Consider the following 24,581-nt stretch of genomic DNA (forward strand, 5'->3'; position numbering starts at 1 on the left):
GACCCCAATTCATATTGTAAAATCAATGTTAATTTAACTCTGAGAGTGTACAAATGGAACCAAATGGACCCTAACAGGTCCATTTGGTTCCATTTGTACACTCTCTGAGTTACTGACCCATTTGGTTCCTATCCATCATTTAGCTGGGGACCTCCTGGAACCCCCTCAAGTACCCCTGGGGGTCCCCAGACCCCACTTTAAGAACCAATGCGTTGGAGCACCCGGCCAGATGCCGTGGAGGCATCAAATCCCAATCTCCACTGTGGTGGAACTTTACCCCTCTGCCACCCAGGACGTTAAAGTGTACTTTATAATATGACAACAGTCAAGGAGCAAGGCCTTTTCCTATTAGATGATTTCTGAAATGTTCTGATTTTAACGAGGTGTTGCGCCATGAAAGTGGTCTAAGAATGACCAGATCTTCTCGTCTTCTCGCTGTGACGCATTTCGAGCTTGTAGATCAGCTTTTTTGCAACCAAGTATAAATTAGGCATAACTCCCATGCACTTAACCTACCGGTAACTACTGTTTGTCTCAATAAACAAAGACAAAAACACTTTTAGCAGCCTCTATAAGCTGTGTAATAAAATAAAATAAAACATAAATGAGAAATCTTGTGTGCAAAGTTGATTTGGGTGGCACAAGTGTCTCGGGGTCTTGGGGTAACTCGAATGATTAGGGTTCATCATTCGGGGAGCATGAATGCGCTCAGCAAGTTTCATGGCACATGGAAAGGCTATGGGGTCACCAAAATCAGTAGGGTTCGTCCTTGGGTAAACATAGAGGTGCACGACCTGCAATCTAACCAGTAGTTTCTTAGCTCTTAGATCTTGTTTGGGACCAGGGGGAGTAGGGCATTATTTTTTGGTCCCTGGGGTAGGGGACATTACTTTTACAGCTTCAGCCAACTGACGGCTGCTCAGATGGCTTTGATGAGCGCACATGGAGAGCTGTTAAGTGTCTCGCTCAGGGACACTTTGACACGTATAACCAGAGGTCGAACCGGCTTCCAATCTCAAACGGCCTCTCTACCCATTCAGCTACAGCCACCCGTAGTGTTAGACCAACCAACTTCACCATCCTTGGAGGACAAGAGAGGCTGTCTCTCATGTCCTCCAGCGACCAGAGACAGGACAGGTTCAAAATACATTAAAGCTTAGACCCCTGCTCTCTTCAAAACATCTAGAAATCAGATGTTTTCCATCGCAATACACCGCCCAAATGGGACCAGTAAAGCACGTAGTTACATCAGAGAGAAGGGAGAGAGGAGAGGGAGGGAGAGAGAGAGAGAGAGAGAGAGAGAGAGAGAGAGAGAGAGAGAGCAGGGAGGGGGGGTGAAAGGAGGAAAAATTCTTGAAGTATGAGAAAATGTTACTGCTCCCCTCCCCTCTCTGTTTCTTTCTTTCTCTCCTTCTCTCTCTCTCTCTCTCTCTCTCTCTCCCTCCCTCTCTCTATCTCTCTCTCTCTCTCTCTGTCTGTCTGTCCATTCCCCCTCCCTCTCTGATTCTGTTGGTCAGTCAATGAAAGTTTTTCAGACCAGTGAAAGAGAGAGAGAGAGAGAGATAAAGAGAGAGAGAGCTCAAGAGCAACAGGCGGATAGACAGAGAGACTGAAGGAAAAAAAGATAGAAGCACCACCATCAGGTAAGACCTCTTTTATCATTCTATAAGCACTTGTCATCAAGTGCACCGATTCTGTGCATCAATTTATCTTATTCAGGAAATACTGGGGTCATTTTATTCATCCTTGAAAATTAAGAGTCTTTTATTCACTTGTCGGTCGGATGTACGAGAAGAAATTAATGAAATACATTTTTTGACTTGATTCAGACAGGAGCAAAGAAACATCTTATATGTCCCACGGCATAGGACAGCAAATAGCTATGAGCTCCCTAATTTAAAAGAACACAACTTGAAAATAAAATGGTTCATAATTTATACAAAAATTATTATTATTATTATTTTAATTATTGAGTGACTCACTGACCATATTTGAATGACAGCAAGGCAACAGCATGGGATGTATTCTGCATCCCCAGGATTTCCGCGGATTGTGTGGCATGTATTGTGATGCAGCATGTACATAGAGATTAAACATAATGGGAAATGCAGTGTGTTATGTGCAAAGCTCCTGTCTAGATCCATAGATTTGACCAGGGGTTAAGCTTTTCCTGCAGCTGAACATGTCGTTGAGTTGCTCTACAAGTAGCAGCAATGCCTAAAATGTAAACTCTATGCTTCTGCTATGACATCACAGTTTGGTTTACTCTGCCTGCAGTGGAGTGTCCAGAACAAAATCCTCACTGCAGCGTAGAACGGGATGCAGTTGCAAGGCCTGTCAATGCCATGTCTTCTGTGAATGGCAATAATGTATGCAATGTATACTGTAATAAATCCATATGATCTTGGCCTATAAATGTGTCTGTCACAGTCTGGGATATTTTTATGTGTCTGGCTGTCTAGACTTCATATACTGTACGATGGCATGCCATCACCATCAGTTCATTGATCAATGGTCATAGTGTGCACGATGGCATTTAATCTCTGTATTTCAACTAAAGAGTATTGATCGCTGATAATACACCATGCAAACATGAAGAAAAAAAATTGCTTTGGCATTATCCATAGTAAATTAAACTCCCTCCAGACAACAGAAGGCTTGCCATTGTTTGCTTGCAGTCTTAACACTACAACTTCTACAGCCAAGTTTAGTAGATGGGTGCCAAGTAATGTTTGGAAAGGGTTTAGTGGACAGTTTACTTTGGCTACTGAAAAATGGACAGAGTGAGAACAGACAGATGCAAAAATATCTACAATGACAAAGATACCGAGTCGCATGGCGAAAATACCAGATCTACCAGCTCACAATGTGTCGCAACGCGACACTTTGTGAGTTTGCGACACCGTTTTATGACAAAGTATGAATCAGGGTTAAGTGGTTAACACTCCATATTTCACTAGCGTTGTTGCAAAAATCGAGTTGCTCAACCGTTTGTATTGTTGACTAGTATACAGTTTTAATGTCCTGCTCGGAAACTCGGTCACATGTCATTCCCCCCTCTCTGTGTACTTCTTCATGTCTCCTAACACTGTGTTGTCAAGTAATAGCAGAAAGGCCCTAAATTGACCTTGAGAGAGACTCTCTGGTAGAGAGCCTTCTCTTCCATGTCTCCCCTGTGCTGTCCCTTTCAACTCTCCATTGTCTCAAAAATGACAGAAAAACTAAACAAATAAAACACACACAAAGAAAAGATAATTCAGTTAAGTTTAGTTTATTTAGATTGATTAAACCCATGAATCATGTTGGAAACAATCTAAGAAAAAACACAATAAAGCAATTAAACGACTTAATTCAATTGTGGTCCTCTGGGGCATATGGGGGAGAAAAGTTCTCAATGGAACACAGAGGAATAAAATATTATGAAAAGCACTTAAAAAAATTATATACGTATATATCACCTACTGTAATGTATAATCACCATGTATATATATGTATATATATACACACACACATATATATATATGTATGTTTTTATATATATATATATATATATATATATATGTATGTTTTTATATATATGTATATATATTTTATTTTATTTTTTATATATATATGTACACACACACACACACACACACACACACACACATATGTGCGTGCTTAATCTGCGTATATACACAGTATTAAATACACATACATAGGGTAAAACGATATTGGTTCTAGATAAGCTATATAGTAACAGGTTGAGTCCAGAGTTAAGAGCATTAAATCTTTATGGGAGTTTCTATTGCCCTCCTCTGGCTTCTGAAAGAAATCATCGCAGCAAGCAAACAGGTGTCAGTCTCAGGTATTTACAATGGGCTGAATGATGTCAGCAGAGCTGGTCTAATGGCCGCGGTCTAGACAGATCTTTAAATGAAGCCGCAGGTACTTGGACAAAGAAAGACAATGTCAGAGTCCAAAACAAGAGAGAGCCAGAGAAGAGAGAAAAAGATGGCGATAGGGAAGAAAAAGAGAGAGAGAGAGAGGGAGAGAGGGAGAGAAGGAGGGAGGCAAAGAGAAAGAATGAGACAGGGCCCCCGATAGAAAGAGTGATAAATCTAAGAAAGAGTAGGAAAGCAGTGATTTAACAGAGACAAGACTACACTCTCTCTCTCTCTCTCTCACACACACACACACACACACACACACACACACACACACACACACACACATATATACATATACTGTACACGCATGCAAACCCACCCACGCACTCAGTACAGGATATGCTCCTGGGATGAAATCCGGTCCATTTCACAGTAGTCCACATCCATCTCATGATCCATCTCACGATGACAACATCTTTACTACTGTTTGTTTTTGCAGCAGCTTGTAGATGTATATCCTCCAGGGATGGAGGTCAAACCGTCCATCCCACCGTATAGTGAGGATCCGGTGAATCTGCCTCTTCCCTGCAATGACATCACTACTTCCCCTCTCTGATTTATTACCCTTTTCTTCTCTTTATGCGCACCACTGAACGATGAACAACCAGTCTTCCTCTCTTGGCTTCAATACACCAACTTCTTTATTCCCAAGCTGTGGGCCAGGGACTTTATTGACAATATAACATTAATATAAAAAATGAACGTCATGGTATTTCTTTCTTTAAAACCTTGAAATTTTTGTTTTCATAGTGATGCTCATAAGTAGGAACTAAATAATACTATGTTATTTCCATTGATCCGAGCCGGAACACAATCGATTGATTGATCATTAAAATAAACATGCTCTGAAAATGCTCGTGGCTCACCCATCTGAGCATTTAACACGGCTGCCGTGTTAAGTGGATGTTATGATTTTACAAGATGGCCCAGATCCAGAAAATGGTTGAGAACCACTGCTTTATACATTTGGGGACTGATGTTTTTTTAAAAGCATTTGTGAGATATTTTATTCAAGTCTTTTACAAAAGGTTGTCTGTTATTTATCTGGCTCTTGAATTTTTGTTTGCCTTATTGTTTATACATTTGTCAAAGTGGTTAAACATCCCTCCTATCTCCTAATTTGGTTTGTTGTAGCGCAGAGGCACGAGCTCTTGACAAATGCACTGTTTGGACAAAAGTGCTACCTTCATCTACACAAACATTTCAGGAGTTCAAAATCTTAAACGGTATTTGTACGACAAAGTGGAAACACGTCTACCCTTCAGTTTCCTCCTTTGTTCCTATTTTTTTAGCTATAAAACGACAGGTCGAAAGGACAAGGTAATATTTTTTTCTTCTTACAATCGTTAAAGAACTTCTTGTAATAATACTCCTCCTGGGGACCTCTCTGGATGGTGCTCTATCGCTGGCTATAGCTCCCGCTCTCCTCCTGTAGAGCGAATGACGTTATGCTCTTATTGTGGACCAGGCCCAGCGCTGGGAATTCTCAGCTCCTGGTTTCTGCATTTGGACGTGCTACTGCGGATGAATTGGATCTAAATGTCCACACAGATCTTTTATTTCTGACCTGGCTTGAACTATAAAGTTCTGGAGAAACCGAGATCGGTTGATCATTAGGTGATACATTTTCAGAACACATCAGCTTTAAGTGTTTAAGGAGATTACTGCTGAAAGGTGATATTGGAAATCGTGATTTTCATGGCCTTACTTGGAATGCCCAGGAATGTTATAAAATATTACAACCGCTGGGCTTCTGAATCCCTTCTCGGGAGCCAGTGTCTTTCCTAAATTAAAAAAATATGGGGACTGCTCCTAAACTGAACTGCTCCTTACTTTATGATTCACATTTCTGCTTGGTATTACAAAACTGAAATGTGTACTAATGAATGTTTTAAAGAAAGACATAATTCATGCATCAATTACTGAGATCTGTAATGGATTCCAGATAACTTAGTTCATACCCTACCATGTACTGTATGCAAAGTCTCCAAGTTGCATAGAAACCAAATCGCCTAAAAGAGCCAATCTTGGTGCCCAAAAAGTCAAACTGAGTTCATCTAAACCCCAACTCTCAACCACTGAGTGGTGGCAATACTACCGCGGCAGGCCTAAGATTTATAATGAGTTCGATGTTAAAGATACTTCTTTCCATGGATTACTAGCTGTGCCGTACCCTGCCATGCTGACAGGCAATTAAACAACTAATGGGGTGATTTTGACTCATGACCAAAGTAGTTTAATGAAGTAACTTTTAACGATGGAACCAAATGTGTGTTTTCTATTTGTCTTGTTGCCAGGGGAAGTCTCCCTGGGGTGCACAGAGGAGGGTGAACACAGAAGAGGTAGGAGCGACAGCACTCTCACTCAAGGATCATCTATTGAGACTTTAACTGAAAGAAAAAGAGGCAACACCAGAGAGAGACAACCGCCCTGGTAAGTAGTGCAGCTGTCTATAAAAATCTATACTAGAGGCTCTAAAACTGGGGTCCGGGGACCCCCAGGGGGTTCAATAGTGTCCCCAGCTAAATGATTGATAGTAGGAACCAAATGGAATTTTGTCAGTCAGTAACTCTGAGAGTGAACAAATGTTCCACTTGTTTACTCTCTGAGTTGTTGGGGTCTTTGGCCCTAATGCATACCAAACCACTGGTCTACCTACCTCTCTACACAGCGTTTTAATATAACTTTGAATCCCTTTGGAAACATAATGCCTTCAACTAGTTCAACTCTCCTGAGTTAAGAACCGTTCACACCGAGCGTTATAACTGTAACGATAACTTTAACTATATCGTTCATCATTGTCGTCGGTATAGTTGTGGTGTGGACTCTGCCATCCACTTGAGTTCGAACAATTTTGTAAACTATAATGTTCACAGTTATAGTTATGGTTAACTTGCTTGGTCACTCCAGGATACGTCCCTCTTCTCCTTGACCACCTGAGGGACAATCTTCTCAACAACCTCTTAACGAGCCCTCCACCTGGTCCCAAAGATGCCCCCCCTCATCCCATCCACCCTCTTCGTCAGCCTGCTCCTAGCTGGCCCTGCTCTCCTTCTGACCCCACCCACCTCCCAGGAGCTGGGGGTCAGGGGTCAACGCTCACCCCGGGACACCAACCAGAACTCAATTAAGGTGATTGATCGATTGTCAGTCATTAGGACAACCAGTCGTTGAGCTAGTCTTCAGTTCTCTCACCCAATAATTGTCAAAATAATGACCTAAGATGAATGTCTAAGGTTTAATCTTCCTTGTATTTCTGTCAGGTGGTGATCTCAGAGGTTTGTGCCAGTCAGGGGGATTCATCCAACTCAGAACAAGGAGGTAATTGGTGGAAAAAAGATGTCATGAAAATGACTCTATTGTTGCTGTCGGTCAGAAACCTTGTATCTCCATATTTCATAAATGAATGCCCTACAGTATACTTCATTGTATGACAATGTTGCGCAGAATTAGGGATTTTTTTATTTATGTTTTGCTACTTTTGAAAGGTCCTATTATGACATGCCCAAAATAGGGATTCCAGTTTGAAAGTGGTTAAGTCTGTCTGTGGGTTTTATAAATATTTAACAAATGAAAAGTATTAACAAGAGCTTCTGATTAAATAATAACTACATTGGACCCACCCAAATTTATTTTCAATTTCCTGAAAAGTAACATGGACATTTGGACGTTTCTACTGACAGTGACAATATTTTTTTTTTCATCTATTGTTTGGGTGCATCATACCCCCTGTGATTTCTATATCAAAGCTCAATTAAATATCTAAATATTCTAAAACTTGTACAGTCACGTCAAGACATCAATTATTCTGTAATTCCCCTGTTACATTTAGATGAATCTTCTGCTCTACTCTGTGTCTCCCAGGTAAAGAACTGGAACTGGTTCCAGGTTCTCCTCTAGTGCTGACCCACCGAATCCAACTGATCCAGTCCGGTTCGGGCTCCGGGTCATGTGGCTGCGAGGCAGACTTCGCTGCCCTGAGGGAGAGACTGGAAAGGTTGGAGAGAGAGGTGTCTGACCTCAGGGAGAAGTGTGGAGGAACTGATGGAGGCTGCTGCTCCTCCAAGGAGAGCAAAGGTACCCAATAAGAAAAATAACAAATTATAATTATAGTAATAATAATAATAATAATTAGAGTGTACAAATGGAACCGGATGGACGCTTACATGTCCATTTGGTTCCATTTGTACGCTCTCAGAGTTATGGGGGTCCTTGACATTAAAACGTGTGAGAACCAGTGCAACCTTTGGTTCGGGACTCCCAGGGGGTCCCCACATGATTTTTGGGGGTCCCCAGATGACAGTAAAGTGACAATTTAAGGACATTTAAGGTCAAACTATACTATAAAAACTGGTGAAACATTGGCCAAATTGTCAAATAATATAAGAACGATGCTAAAATTGTGAAAATAGCCGATTTACTTTTTTTCACAACTGTATCTGTAGAACCGAGTCAAACTAATGACTCAACTCACTCAAGTGCTTATCAGGGTGGGGGGTCCCCAGCTCAAATATGATTATTTTGGGGGGTCTCGGCCTGAAAAGGTTGAGAACCACTGTGTTAGAGTACGTTTAGAATTGGACTTCAGTAAATCTCTCGAGGCGATATTAGCTCACTGTTCTCCTCACTGCCCAGCCCATTGAATCACCCAACAATTCCACTGCTTACAAACAAGCTCATCCACGCCTCAGTATCCTGAGTGTCAATTTATATCTGAGAGTGTAGAAATGAACCCCTACAGGCCTCTCACAGTTAAATTAACACTCACGCTCTTACTGTGCACCTCCCTCCACCGCCTGCTCTCTCATCCCACACACACACACACACACACACACACACACACACACACACACACACACACACACACACACACACACACACACACACACACACACACACACACACACACACACACACACACACACACACACACACACACACACACACACACTATCTCTGTCTCCCTCTGTTCCTTCATCTCTTCCACATGCACACGAGCACACTCCCACTCATGGAAACACACGTGTGCACACACACCCGTTCTATTGAGTCATCCTACATACCACTCCTTTTTATGATGTTACACGTGCACATTCACACATTCACACATGCATGCACGCACGCACGCACGCACGCACACACACATAAACACACCCTCTTTTTTTGCTCAAAAACCCACACACACTTTCTCAGAAAAGTGATTCCTCCTACAGAGTATTTTCATATCATAAAACTATAACTGTCATCTCAGTAATCCTGTATGACACATTTACAGTAGTCAGCTGCCTGTCAGAGAACAGCTGACATCAGTAATGATCGCATTATTAACTGGAGCACCTCAGCAATACTCACATGAAATGACATCATCCAGTGCGTGCGTGCGTCCATCCATCTGTGTGTGTGTGTGTGTGTGTGTGTGTGTGTGTGTGTGTGTGTGTGTGTGTGTGTGTGTGTGTGTGTGTGTGTGTGTGTGTGTGTGTGTGAGTGTGTGCGTGCGACGTGCGTCCGTCCGTTCGCCCATCCGTGTGCGTCCGTCCGTGTGTGTCCGTCCGTGTGTGTGTGTGTGTGTGTGTGCGCGTGTGTGTGTGCGTCCATGTGTGTGTTGGCAGGTGCGTGTTTGTGTGCGCATGACTAAGTGCTTTTCCTACAGTAATTTACAACTAGAGCCAAGTATAGATGAAAATCCAGAACCCTCTGTGTGTGTGTGTGTGTGTGTGTGTGTGTGTGTGTGTGTGTGTGTGTGTGTGTGTGTGTGTGTGTGTCTGTGTGTGTGTGTGTGTGTGTGTGTGTGTGTGTGTGTGTGTGTGTGTGTGTGTGTGTGTGTGTGTGTGTGTGTGTGTGTGCGTGCGTGCGCGCGTGTGTGTGTGCGTGTGCGTGTGCGTGTGTGTGTGTGTGTTCGTGTTCCAGTGCTCTGCCCAGTGTGATCTCAATCTACATCTCCCCTTAATCAACTGCAGCTTCACAAATCTTCTCATCCTTGCACACACACACACACACACACACACACACACACACACACACACACACACACACACACACACACACACACACACACACACACACACACACACACACACACAGAATATCCATCTACATAAGGAGGGGTCTGGTTGGAGCTGTACAGTATATTCAAACAGACCACCCATTTCTATTTTACTCATTTATTTATTTATTTTCAACTGTTTTTATTGTTTTTTTTATTTGTTTCAGAAAATTGAGGACAATGGATCAGATTTGAGTTTTTTAAACATTTATTTTGTTTTAAAGGAGACAGATCAGTCCCTTAGAAGTTCATTTTATAAACAGTAGGAAAGCTCAGAGTCCTTGTAGAGGTTCATGTGGTTCTTGAGTCGAACAACTACATCTGTTCTTCAAATCCACATCTAAAACTTCCCACTCTTTGTTCTTTTGTTTTTTCATAAATTAACTCTAACTCAAATGTATTTCTATAGGTGTTTTCCACATTGAACACAGTGGAAAACTGTCCTTAGACCTTCAATCGGGCGGGGGAAAAAAACATTGAGAGGAAAGAAAAATAAATAAACTTTGGGAAGGATCACAAAAGAGGGGAATGCCTTCCAGGGTGGACAGGCATGCAATACTGTATGTGCAATGTTGGCAATATCCAAATGCTAAAAAAACTAAACAACAAATCTAAATCGCGAGTTGCAGCAGTTAGGAAGCTGTGGCTGGGTTTCTACGACATGCGGTAAATCTTTTCACATGAGTGCCGCCCCCAAAAGCAGAAGTGAAAGCACTCTGGAGGCCCCTTCAGCCTGGCAGAGATAACAACTACATGTCCTGTTTCAACTGATATGATTGAAATAACATGCCTTAAAATCTATTCCTATCTCTTTCTCTCCCTCTCATCGCCTCCTTTGCCCCTTTTTCTCTCTCTCTATTTCTTTCCCGCCCTGCTTCCATCTCTCTATCCTCCTCCAGGTGCTGGTTGTTCCATTAAGCCGGGGATAGATGAGTGTCCCAACGAGTGCAGTGATCAGGGTCGCTGTGTTGACGGGAAGTGCGTCTGCTTCCCAGGATTCAGTGGGCCGGACTGCAGCCAGTCCAACTGCCCTGGGAACTGCAACGACAAGGGCAGGTGCGTGAACGGGCAGTGTGTGTGCGACCCCGAATTCACTGGTCCTGACTGTTCGCAAAGTGCTTGCCCCGACAACTGCAACGACCGAGGCAGGTGCGTGAATGGGAAATGTGTCTGTGACTCCGGTTTCACTGGTCCAACGTGCTCCGACAAGGCCTGTCCTGGGAACTGTAACAACCGTGGCCGGTGTGTAAACGGACAATGTGTTTGCAAGTCTGGCTTCACGGGACCTGACTGCACTGAAAGAGCCTGCCCCGGGAACTGCAAAAACCGGGGACGGTGTGTAAATGGGAAATGCGTGTGTGACTCCGGTTACACCGGTGCCGACTGCTCGGAGGACTCCTGTCCCGGTAACTGTAACAACAAAGGCCGCTGTGTTAACGGACAGTGCGTGTGCAATCCTGGATTCACTGGCCCGGACTGCTCAGAGCAAAGCTGCCCAGGCAACTGTAACAATCGCGGAAGGTGTGTCAATGGGAAATGTGTGTGCGATGTGGGTTTCACCAGTGCGGACTGCTCGGCCAAAGCTTGTCCCAACAACTGCAGCAACAAGGGCCGCTGCGTCAAGGGCAAGTGTGTGTGTCGCCCTGGTTTCACCGGACCTGACTGCAGCGAGTGTGAGGCAGGGATGACCGGACCTAACTGTGATATGGGTGAGTCTAAGCGGAATTTCCCCCTCTTTTGGGGATTTTGAATTTGAGCCAATGAAGAAAGATCCCACAGCCCTGAAGGTCCTGTTCAAATTCAAGGGCTTTATTGTTCTTAAAATGACAATAGCAATAGCAATGGTTACTCGTCTATGACTTCATAGATGCATAATGTCAGCATAATTAGTGGCCTGCAATTTAGAGGGTTAGCAACCCCTACTCTAGCCATAAAACTTAATATTGAGCCTAAATTGTCCCGTTTGCCTCGTATTTTCACTGTTGTTGTGGTTTCTAGGCAACGTTAGCTTAGTTGGAAGCTCTGTTTGGAACTGGTTCAACCTGCAATGATTCCAACAGTGGAAGTTTTTCATTATGAAGGCCTCACTATGACATTATGTGGAGGCAGGCCAGCTCTGCATAACACAGCCTTAAACATGGACATGATGTGGGGGACTTATAGGGGAACTAGAATAAGTGCTCCTCGGAGCACAAGTCTCCGCCAGGTCAGGTATGTTAGTGTGGGCCAGCAATGTTTGGAATTCGAAAATCAGGCTGGAATGTGTAAAATCGGACGGATCGGACGGATCCGTCTTGATCACTTGCCTAAAGAGAAAATATGTACCAATTTGCGTGATGTTTGGACAACATTTGTAGGAGAAATATTTAAAAGATGTTGTCTAACAATTGGCCTCCTGGTGGCGCTATAATAGTGCAATGTTGAAAGGGTGGCATTAGTTCCTCAACGTAGTGCGAATGTGCGTGTAAAGTTTCACCGCAATCGAACGCTGCATTCATGATTTGCGGCATTTTGTTCAAAACGGGCCAATCCTGCAAACTTTAGATGTCAATTTTAGCCAATCAGGATGGAATATGAAAAATCAAACAGAACCGTCTTGATCACATGACTATAGAGATCACGTGTACCGATTTGTGTGAAATTTGGATACAATCTTAAGGATTAATATCCAAAAATGGGTTTTACATAAGTCGGCCTCCAGGTGGCGCTATAAAAGGCAGATGTGGAAAATGCAGGGCAAAGGTTTTTCCTTTGTCTCTAGGGAGTGCACATACAAAGTTATACACAGATTGGTGCAATTATGGGTAAAAACACGAATCTGCCTGTTATAGCGCCACCATAAGGCCGATTTGAAACATTTAAAGTGGCATTTCTTCCTCAGCCTAGTGGGAATGTACGTGCAAAATTTCACAGAAATTGCATGCTGTGTTCATGATTTGAGGCATTTTGTTCAAAACGGAGCACTCCTGCAAACTTTGGAAGCCAATCTTAGCCAATCAGGATGGAATATGAAAAATCTGAAAGACCCGTTTCGTTAAATGACTACAGAGATACTGTGTACCGATTTGCGTGACGTTTGGCCAAAATCTGTAGGAGTACTGTCCAAAAATGTGTTTTGCAAAGAACGGCCTCCTGGTGGCGCTATAACAGGCCCATGTGAAAACTTTGGGGCAAAGGTTCTGAATTGGCATCCAGGTAGTGTGTGTGCACAGTTTCGCTGCGATCAAGCCAACGGTGCCGGAGATTAGCTGGTCACAGACGGACGGACACACACACACACACACACACACACACACACACACACACACGGACGGACGGGTGCAAAACATACTCTCTCGCCATGCCTTTCGGCCTGGCGGAGACAATTACTATATTGACGAATGAAACCAACAGGCGGTGTGAGTGAGCGCATGCGTACTTGCATATCTGTGAGTTTGCAGACTGCATTGGTGCATTTGTTTATACAATCATGAAGGGGTTTGGACTAATTATACTGCTTAAAGAAATAAAAAAGAATATGACCTTTGCAATAAAATAAGGATTAATGAGATCAGTATGCGCTTCAGCAAAAGCTTGTCATTTACTGTCTAATTTACCTCTCCATGTTCAGAATGGTAAAACTTGTGGCCTATTGAATACTGACATTAGACTGAAGTAATGGTTTATAAAACCATTATGTGCATAATGCACATAATAATCTCCATACCTCTCGATACGTCTGTCTGTGATTGCTGCAATAAAAACCTACAGCCTAGAGCATCTACGTTAGGGTGTTGTAATAGTTTATGAGACCATTATACTACATGTATGTGTAAAGCAAAGGGGCAATTCAACCTGTCCTTCTATCCTGTCATCAGAAAAGGGTACTGCAATGCTTTATGAGTCCATGATGTAATGTGTTGTGCTGAAAATTCCAGCAGTAAAACAAATTTGTGAAATATTATCAAATGTGCCCTTGTTACAAGTGGTTATGAATCATCTATCCAGCTTTGCCAGACAGGCTCTAATGTTTGCCTTGGCATGCTTAATACACGCATAGAAGTAAAATTGTACAGTGTGGTATGTGTTGTGTGCGACAAGCATGTGTGCATTTTTCGGTAGGATAACCCATTATTCATCATCCAGGACCTACTTTTGGGTCTGATTAGTGAGTTAGAGAAAGCAGCACGCATGTTAACTTCCTTTACCACAGGCTATTATGCTGTAGGTATAATCTCTTAATAGGCTGTCTGTCACAGTTTAGATGATAATGATTCAGCAGTCCACTGCTAATTATTTCCTGCTGCTCTATTAGCTCACCAAGTTCTAGCATAGCTCGAGAGACAGAGAGAAGATGACGTTCTCTGAAAGAAAGAGACAGAGAAAGGGAGGAGGGAGGGAAGGAAGGAAGGAAGGAAGGAAGGAAGGAAGGAACGAAGGAACGAAGGAAGGAAGGAAGAAAGAAAGAAGGAATGAGACAAAGACAAGTGTAAGTGATAATGAGTAGTAGTACACTTCCTGTACAGATTGGCTTATAGGGTGAGTGAGAGACATTTCTGGGTTTAAAGGATTTGAATATGAAACCATCAGTCATATGAAGATGACAGGAGGTTTTCATGGCACAAATTGACACAACAATAACCCGCCAGTTCAGCACTGTTACCATTACATTAGGGAATGAATATATTTGAAGACTGCTGAATGCCGGTGTCCAGATGTTTTAATGATGAATAACATCTGTTCCTGCCTGTCTAATCTGTCTGTCTGTCTGTCTGTCTGTCTGTCTGTCTGTCTGTCTGTCTGTCTGTCTGTCTGTCTGTCTGTCTGTCTGTCTGTCTGTCTGTCTGTCTGTCTGTCTGTCTGTCTGTCTGTCTGTCTGTCCAGAGATGGCCGGAGTGTCCACTCTTGAGACCAGGGACCTCACAGAGACATCTGTCACTCTGTTCTGGACCCCGCCCCCTGTCCAGTACGACACCTACCACCTTATTATCACTAGCAAGGTACAGTACACACACACACACACACACACACACACACACACACACACACACACACACACACACACACACACACACACACACACACACACACACACACACACACACACACACACACACACACACACACACACACACACACACACATGCAGTCATGCACGCACAAGCACGCACAGTATAGGTAGATAGATAGACTGTAGATATAGATGTTTAAGAATGCTATCATTTAAGTGTTGCTCTGAGTATACGTCTGTATCGACAGCAGAACCTAAGACAATGTGCCTTTATATACGCTGTAACCGCAAGAGTTCCAAATGGTACAGTCCCATTAATCACAGACTTCTTTGTGGAAAAAGATATGGACTCCTTTTGGCCATGTTGTTTAGGATAAAATTGTGAGTCTTTTATGGTAATATATTCTGACTGACTCTTCCGTCCCTGACATCATTCTATGGGTTGTGCATATATCTGGGTGCGTGCAGTGCACACGTGAGTGTGCAATAGTTTGTGTGTGCTGATGTGTGTATTTGTGCTTTGATGTGAATTAGTGCATGCATATGCATGCATGTGTGCATACGATACGTGCATATGAATATGCCTGACATTATCAATATTATTTCAGTCAAACTAATTAGTTTACCATTCACCAACTCAAGAGTTCTTTCCGTCTTCTTTGGACCCTAAACCAAACAGCTTTGAACTTTCTACAAATCCACTCAAGATGCTGTCATAATTGACACACATGAATGCACTCTCCATGCCGTAAATTGTAAATTTGTTTCACAGCATGGAAAATCGTTTTATTTTTCAAGATTCATTTTTGCCATTTTATGCTTTGCTTCAGATAGGTACAGACAGAGAAAGGAAAGGCGGGGGACAGAGAGGGGAGAGAGAGGGGGGATGACATGCAGTAAAGTTTCTCGGTGGGATTTGAATCAGGGGTCAGTTGCGAGAAGGACTGTAGCCTTATTTATGTGATATGTGCTCTTACTTGGTGAACCACTGGAACACTCCGGAAAGAAAACTAAAAATGACATTAGAAGTGCTAAATGCTTAACAAGACAAAGAACAAAAACAAACATTGTGTATATGCATGTGTGTTTGTGTGTGCTTGCACTGTATGTGTATGCAGGTACTGTACATGTGCGTGCGTGCGAGCATACACATGCCTCTGCATAAATTCAGTTTTTATGTGCATGTGCCTGTTCATGCGTGTGTGTGTGTGTGTGTGTGTGTGTGTGTGTGTGTGTGTGTGTGTGTGTGTGTGTGTGTGTGTGTGTGTGTGTGTGTGTGTGTGTGTGTGTGTGTGTGTGTGTGTGTGTGTGTGTGTGTGTGTGTGTGTGTGTGTGTGTGTGTGTGTGTCCACTGAAGGACCTGTCATAATTCATAAGCCCTTTAGTAAAACAGTCTGTGAAAGAATGTTCATATAACTGCTGAATGCATTGAGCCCAGCATCGTTAAGAGAAGAACTGATAGATAGATAAATATAACTAAATTGCTACAGCACTGGTCTAGTCTGATCCAGCTCTCAAGTGCTTTTCATCCAGATGCCAAAGTAAGAACAACATCAGCGTGACCTATAAATCGCGTCATAGCAGACTCCATCTTTTATTTTTTATTTTTTACATCTGGCATGTACAGTTGAAATGTAAACATGAACAATCTAATCCTTACATATGAATTAACAGCCCGCTCTCCTTATTCGGTCAGATGCACACATATAATGCACATTGCTGTTGACACGCGTACTGCACAGTATATGTAATTCAAATCAAAGTATGTTAACCAATTACTACCTTCCTTATTTTGGACATGTCAGTTAAACATTTTCAAAGAAATGTACATTTTCAAAACTACAGTAGCAGATGTACAAGCTCACAATTTGTCACATTGCGGCATGTTTTGAGCTTATAGATTTGCTATTTTAGCTATTTATGGTACAATATAGGGATTTTAGCTGTGCGTGAAGTCTGAGGTGAAAGTGATTAGATGAAGAAGATTGAGGATGAGGTAGTTACAGTACGTGTAATATTGGCTTATGTACATGGTAACTTCTTCCATTCCTCCTGACTCATTCAAAATAGGTTTTCTGAATGTTGGGGAAGATTTAGCTGTTCAAACACTGATTTCCAAGATTTAGAAGATTAGAACTTATTTATTTATGAGAAGGTCATTATAACACAGTTTTTCCACAATTCACATGATTTGAATTTCCAGCATATAAAATGATCTGTTGTCAGGCCTTTAAAGGACGTTATGAGGAGGCATGCATGGTATCTATTGTACATTGACATAAAACAAGAACATGAAAGTCTTGGTTGGACATCAGCATGGGATGTAGTGCAGAAATGACAATTTGTCACACAGCTAAGCCTGATGAAGAGTTCTTGGCTTGCAACACTGCCGTAGGTTGTTGGTAATCTTTCAATTAATTGTCCAGAGTCTGCTTTTTTCAGCACACACTGCAGTCAAACAAATGATAAAGTAAATTTATTGGGCAGGCAGTTGTGTTCCATCCTGGCGAGGTCTTCTGGGATAAATGTTTTACCTTTGTTTAAACAGGCACATCTGAGTGAGAACAGATCACCCTGCTTCACGTCCATACCTCTTTCAATCTCTGATTCTGAATCTTTCCATTTAGGTTAAAAGAAAAATGGCAGTTATGAGGGTACCTTGGCAACAGCAGTGATGTGAACATTTCTCTCAGCCGGGGCTCGCTTCATCACTGTTTTCCATAGAGAAGGGGGCGAGAAGTTAGTTTCATAGAGCATGACTCTGGTCGTTGGAGAACAAAATGACAGTGCTCAGAGGTCTGGTAAACCTGCAAGACATGCTGCGCCATCGCCAAGAGAAACTATTTCTGTTTTCGATGTGTAACGAACTGTAGCCGCCGTACATCTAGGCTTGGCTCGCAGGTTTCACCTTTAAAGCTGTTACGGCACATTTGACAGCGAAGGTGTTTTACTGCTGTTCCAGAGACTGTGAAAAAGTCAAACAAACCTCGCCTCGGTCAAACCAACCAACCAACTCCCACTTTCAAACAAATGACTAATCCTTTAACCACATGAACCCTAGCGTCACTATTCTGGGCATGTAATATGTGAACATTTAGTGAAAATAGGTGAACATTCTGCAAAAATAGCATCTACAAGCTTGTACAGTAGATCAGTTATTTTTAACGAGGATTCCTTCCAATATGTAATTCTTTTCAGTCTCTTGTGCAACATATCAAATAACAGCAGATATCAAATATATACATAAATGTATGGGAATGTGTATAAAGTCAGATGTACATATGATGAGTGACAGGCCGGTGTAAAAGTGAATGCCTGTAAAGGTCCTTACATACTGGGGGTGATTTTTTCATGCGAATAATTCCTTTTTTTTTTAAAGCCTTATAAAGTCAATGCAAGCTTTCACATCAATGACGAAGTTTCGCAGAGCGAAAATTCGGCTATTATTTTTTTGCACCACAGTCGAATTTTGCGGACATTCGCTGGCGACTGTTACACCTCTGACCAATGAAAATGGAAGGCATGTCTTCAACAGGGGGTCCTAGGGGGTCCTCAGAGTTACTACAGGGGTTGAACCCCGAGCATCCTTATTCTGTGGGGAACATTCACCGAAAATAGACAATAGAAACTCTACAAGTTGACAACGTGTCGCGCTGCGACGTGTTGTGAGTTTGTAGATCGGCTATTTTCAAAGAAAAATCTTGTATGGGGGTCTATGGCACAACATATTTTCAGAAGGGGGGGGGGTCTGCAGACAAATACATATTAATTTGGGAATTCCTTGACATGAAAATGTTTGAGAACCACTGGTTTAAACAACATTAGGAAACGCCAAATAAAGGCCAAATAAGCAGCTACACTTTAGAGAGAAATACAGAGAAATAGAGAATGTCAATCAATAGCGTCCTGTCTCGGTCTCACGCACATATCACAGGAGCCTTGAAATGAATTGGAATAAAAACAAATGTATGTATCGGGTCTGGATCGCATCCTGGTGAAATATCTTGCAGTGTGTGATCCCTTGTCGGCGATCAATCTTATAGTGTGAAAACCACAACGAATATATGACGATATATGATTTCAAGAAAGAGACTTTGTGAATTGCTTAACGATCTGATGACCCCCCGACCACTTTAAACGTCGTACAGTGTGTAGCTGCCTTAACTGGAGGCCTGGAGCTTTCAAGAAAACAGGACTTGGTCTCATTCCTCAAATATATCTTATCTCAGACATGTGGCTAGCTGCTGGTCCGGATCAATCGGCTCTCGGAAATTAGTACTTTCCTTCTGCAAACGTGGAGCCAGCTGTTGGAGCAGCTGTCCTTCAAATTGTCCGATGGACATTCTAAAGTATTGCCTGAAACGGCTGTGGTACAATTTGAGCTCCTGGATAGTAGTGTGGAACTCACCCATTTCTGTTCTCAAGGGCAATATTGGGTGTACCCAAACACTTCTATTATTTTTCTTTTTATTATTCAGTAAAAGTATGACCAGCTCATCATCACTTGAGGTTGTAGACTCTATTGTTTCTCTGCGAAAAAACTCGCGCCACAGATAACTTTATTGACTTTATGAATTTTATATGCATATACGCTTCGCGCTATAGATGTGTAAAGGCAGATGCGTCAAAATTCGCCGGCCAAATATTTCGCATTTTCGCGTCGTTTATTCGCGTCACGTCGCCCCCGATGTGTAAAGACCTTAAGACTGACATAGCCATCTATTGGAAGCATTGAATAACAGACCAGGATTGTGGTCAAAAGTGCAGTTGGTAGGCCACATATAAGTAGGAATATGTGTGAAAATGTAGAGTCATGTGTGGCAGAGCTCTAGCACCTGTTCTGCAGCCTGGTGGCCGAGCTGTGAAAACTGTCCCTTATAGTATGCTTGCTCAACATTTGATACTGCGGTATCACCAGCCTGACGATGGCAGCAGATTGTGGCTGGGGTGCAGGGTTGGTGTCTTTGAAACGTTTAGCCTTGGCTACGTACTGCTTGCTGTATGTCCTTGAAGGGAGGTAAGCCCACCTCCGACGATGTGCTGGGCTATATACACCATCCTCTGTAGCATCCTCTGTCGAACCAAGCAAAAAAGGAATTTAGGGAGCGAGGTAGAGGGGCTCTCTACTCAGCTAGTTCTCCCTCTGTAATCTGTAATTGTCTGTATCCCCTGCCACATAATCCTCATGTCATTACTGTTGAACTGATCTTCCACTCTATTCTTGCACTCCCACTTGGCCTGGTGATTCTTTTGAGGTCAGAATGCTGTAGTCCCAGAGCTGTAGGCTGTGTCGCACGATTGAAGTTCCTCTGATATGATTCATTTGCGGTCTACAGATACAAACTAGCAAGCCTGAGTGTGATTGGACGGTGGAACGTGTGAATGGTTGTTTTTGGCAGAGAATATTAATGGTTTGGGTCTGTTTTTTGTCAGACAGTGACAGTGGCTGTTTTTGTCGGATAGCATGAATGGCTGTTTTTGATCAACTCAACTGATCACCCCAATAGCCCAATCTGATCAACTGGTCGATCAAAAAGGCATGGTTGCCCAACCCTGCTGTAAGGGGAGACACAAGAAGGATACGTTGTGGTGACAATCCCATGCCAACAGAGACTGGTGCCATGACCATTTGACTATATGTATATGCTGATTCTGTTGCTTTGAACAAAATTTGAACAGATTTCATGAGGTTTTTGCTCTGTACTAAATCATCTACACTTAATTATTAATAATGAAAGTTAGTGAAATGTTGTCCTTTCTAGTCTTTTCTGGGGTTGAATGAGTTTTATTGTAGCAGGTTTGGGATATTTACTGTATATATACTGCATATATATTAAAGAACAACCACCTTTGATGTGTGCCATTGAGCAAGGTACAATTGGAGCTGTTTATGACACACTGGTCAGCTTGCAGGTTGTGGGTGCAAAGTCAATGTGCATCCACACTCTGTCCACTTATAGGGGATATATAATCCTACTATGCTACAAATGAACAAAACTCAGTCTGTCTGTTTGTCCTCATCCATTTTTCTCCTCTGTGGGTTGACCAGTCGATATGAACTTGCACATGGGCATTGACCTTTAGCATAATGGTCTTTATTAGCATTTTCACCACAGGATCTGTAGTTGCAGTCCCATTGCCTGGATGGACGGCAATGTCATGGTTCTATTGGATCTGTTCTCTAGTCGTGGTCACAGTCCCATGGCTCAGATGCAGGTAAAGATTAGTAAAGATTAATCGCAATGTGAGCTTGTAGATCCGCCATTTTTTAATATGTTTCAAATGGGCTTAAGTGGTTCAAGTGGTGGAAAATGACAAACTGGATTGGTATTCATTAGGAGCAAGTTGAAGAGAGCGTGGGATTCAGAACAAAGGAACTACTCTTACATGGTCCCTTTTTGAATCCATGGAAATCTTACTGTCACTGAGATAAAAGGAAAGCACTTTAGCCTGCTTAATCGTCTGCAATTAAAATGGGGAATACACCATCTCTACATGATGAGGATATCCGCTGTAATTTCACCCAAAACATTATGTAAGCCAATGTAACACTAATTACCCCCGGATCTCACTGTGGGTCTTTAATGTGGATGGAGTGTGAACAGACACAGACATTCAGTAGAGAGAGAGACAGGAGGAGAGAGAGAGAGAGAGAGAGAGAGAGAGAGAGAGAGAGAGAGAGAGAGAGAGAGAGACAAGGGGAGAGAGAGAGAGAGAGAGAGAGAGAGAGAGAGAGAGAGAGAGAGAGAGAGAGAGAGAGAGAGAGAGAGATTTGGCTACTGAGAAGCATTCCATACAACCCACAACAGTAAAACAACAACAAGTGAAGGGAAACTGACAAGGAACAGAGGGAAGCGAGGGAAGGCGAATGGACGGATGGATGAACTAAGATGGATTGTGAACATAGGACAGGCGAGAGATGGAGGGAGTAGGAGAAAGATGCAGATGTGCGATGCTTGTTGCCAGGGGCAGCGTGTAAACACTGTCAAAAACACACCCGTTGCCAGTGGAGTGACATCACCAGCAACCCCACAGCTGTGTCAGAGAGAGAGAGATGGAGCGAGAGAGAGAGAGAGAGAGAGAGAGAGAGAGAGAGAGAGAGAGAGAGAGAGAGGACAGAGACAGAGACAGAGACAGAGAGAGGGATGGAAAGAGATAGAACAGAGAGACAGAGATAGAACAGAAGCAAATGGTTTCTCATATTTTATTTACCTGACATTCAGACAAAATACACAGACCTCCACAATAAAAAAGTAACACAAATCTAGCCATGAATGAATTACAAACTACCGGTTTGGCAACTGATTCAATACTGGGACCTGAATTTTGCTTAATTCAATTACACAATATTCTGCTGCTAGAGTTGTCATTTTCTCTGTCAAACAATCTTTTGAGTTTGATGGAGACATAGAACTCTATTAGCAGAATATTGTGTATAGTTTTATTAAACAGAGCTCATTGTTGGTGTCATAGTCACAGACTGTGACGATGACGCCAACAATGAGCTCTCTTTAACAAAGCGATTCTAAGTTCTGTGTTGCCAACAAACGAACTGACCGTCTTCTGAAGTTTCTTTTCTTCTTTTGTCGCCTGGTAACGACATTAGCTCCTTGGGCATTCAATTTGTTTCTATTTTTTGAGTCTCCATTTGAATGGTGTAAGACTTATTCACATGGCAATAGATTAAGGCATCATGACACACTGTCACATCCCCTGATGACCTTTCAAACTCCATCACCAGGCAACCCTCACAGTAACCAGCGAGGCAACTCAGCTGTTAAACCATTAAGGCAGAAAAATGGTGACATGTCATGCTCCCAAAAGAGTAATTTAGTCAAATTTCAATTTTGTACTATTTGAACTGCTGGGTCTTTCCAGAGTACAAATTGAAATATAACAACTTTAAAACCTTTTGGGGGGATTTGTCAGCATCTAGCTTATGAAATCATATTGAAATGAAAACAGAGGGCTAACACTGATGCAAACCTACAGTATATGGCCCCTTTATAACTGAAGACATCTAATTAGTCAATAGATAAATGAAAGTTAAGTTGGTGTCTTTAATCCTATTTGTGTGTGATCTGTTAATGAATGGTATTAGGCTTAAACTCTGAGTCTTTGAAAAGTAAACTTTTTGAAGATTTAGACTTTAAAAAATATATACATATCCTAGTTACAAATTGAAACACTTAATTTTGTAAAAGGAAAACATATTTGGCCAGTCCCCGAACATACAGTAAGATAAGATAAGATAAGACAACCTAAGATAGACCTTTATTGATCCCGCTGGGGAATTTCAGGTGCCAAAGACATTACACACTGTAGGTTATCTGTGGTTATTTTGACAGGCTGCTCAAGAAATCACTTTTACACATTGATTTTCAACTACAATTTTTTTTTTAACTTTCAATCAAATACAAAAAGACAAGAATGTGGCAATACAGGCCTTTCACGTGACATTGTGGATACCACTCAATAACAATTATACCCCAATCTTAAACAAAAATACCTTACCTGTGACTCTACCAATCACCCACTACTCAATCCCTTGGAGACCGTCCCTGAGCTTGGTTTCGATAAATGAATAAAACAGATATCCACATTTAAAGGAATCACATTCAACTTGTGTTTTGCATGCCAATGCAGTTGGATAACTTGAACGATTAAGCCCTGACTCAGAGGTAGCCCTTTTTGTTTACTCTATTAACTTACCGGATTTTAGGAAAATTAACTACTTAAACCCACCACCGGCGTCTCCAAGGGCTTTATCGTTGATCCACACCTTTTTTCCCTCTACACCAAATCTCTTGAATATATAGCCGATCTACAATGCTCAAATAACTCTCTAAATCGAAAGACTCTGCCAACCCACTACTGAAACCATTACTAACAAACAGTCAGAGGACGCGCGCACACACACACACACACACACACACACACACACACACACACACACACACACACAAACACGGACGCACGCACGCTTACTTTTAAGGTACATTTATATTTTTTGATTAAATTACATTTACCCAGGATCTAAATAGTCCAGATGCTCTTAAGGAAATGTGTACTGTGGATATAAAGAAGTCTGGTCTAAGCATGGCCTCATTGCAAGATGATGAAGTGTTTTTCTGTTACTGGAAGCCCTCCCCTGGGAGCTGTAAATGTGTTTGTTCCCTCACTATGATTCAACCCATTGAACCCCAGCCCGACAAACCATCTGACTGAACTTTATTTCATTAGGCTATGTGAGTTCCTCAGAGTGCATCATGCACTCTCAGAATGGGAGTCCATAATTCGCTACACACTCCCTCTACTGGCAGCAAAGATAATTACGTTATACATGGATACATCTTTAACCACTATTCTGGGCATATCATATTAGGGAGACATTTGTCATTTGGCCTGTAGATCTGCAATTTTCAGCAAAGTGATTTGGTGTAGAGGGAAAAAAGGAGGGGACCAAGTATAGACCTCTGGCGGACCTGTAATCTTCAGCAAAAGGATTTTGTATAGAGGAAAAGGAGGGGACCAAATATAATTTTGGAGTAATTGATTGATTGTGGCTATGCTAAAAGGATAACACAATAAACCCCAGGGGGCTTGTTTCCATTGTGGT

General features: G+C 42.2%; 1 protein-coding gene across 2 annotated transcripts in view; it reads left to right on the forward strand.

The window, feature by feature from the left end:
* Positions 1 to 1,566: 1,566 nt before the first annotated feature.
* Positions 1,567 to 24,581, forward strand: part of tnxbb (tenascin XBb) — a 43,110-nt gene continuing 20,095 nt past the window's right edge. For both annotated transcript variants that reach the window (XM_080441338.1, XM_080441339.1), the window contains exons 1-7: positions 1,567 to 1,643; positions 6,227 to 6,362; positions 6,840 to 7,061; positions 7,193 to 7,250; positions 7,794 to 8,006; positions 10,872 to 11,681; positions 14,836 to 14,951. In XM_080441338.1, coding sequence (XP_080297464.1) covers positions 6,921 to 7,061; positions 7,193 to 7,250; positions 7,794 to 8,006; positions 10,872 to 11,681; positions 14,836 to 14,951 — 1,338 coding nt within the window. In that variant the 5' untranslated portion in view covers positions 1,567 to 1,643; positions 6,227 to 6,362; positions 6,840 to 6,920. The remainder of the gene's footprint in view (positions 1,644 to 6,226; positions 6,363 to 6,839; positions 7,062 to 7,192; positions 7,251 to 7,793; positions 8,007 to 10,871; positions 11,682 to 14,835; positions 14,952 to 24,581) is intronic.

Source organism: Gymnoscopelus braueri, assembly GCF_963280865.1.
Source record: "Gymnoscopelus braueri genome assembly, chromosome: 11".
NCBI classification, from domain to species: Eukaryota; Metazoa; Chordata; class Actinopteri; order Myctophiformes; family Myctophidae; genus Gymnoscopelus; species Gymnoscopelus braueri.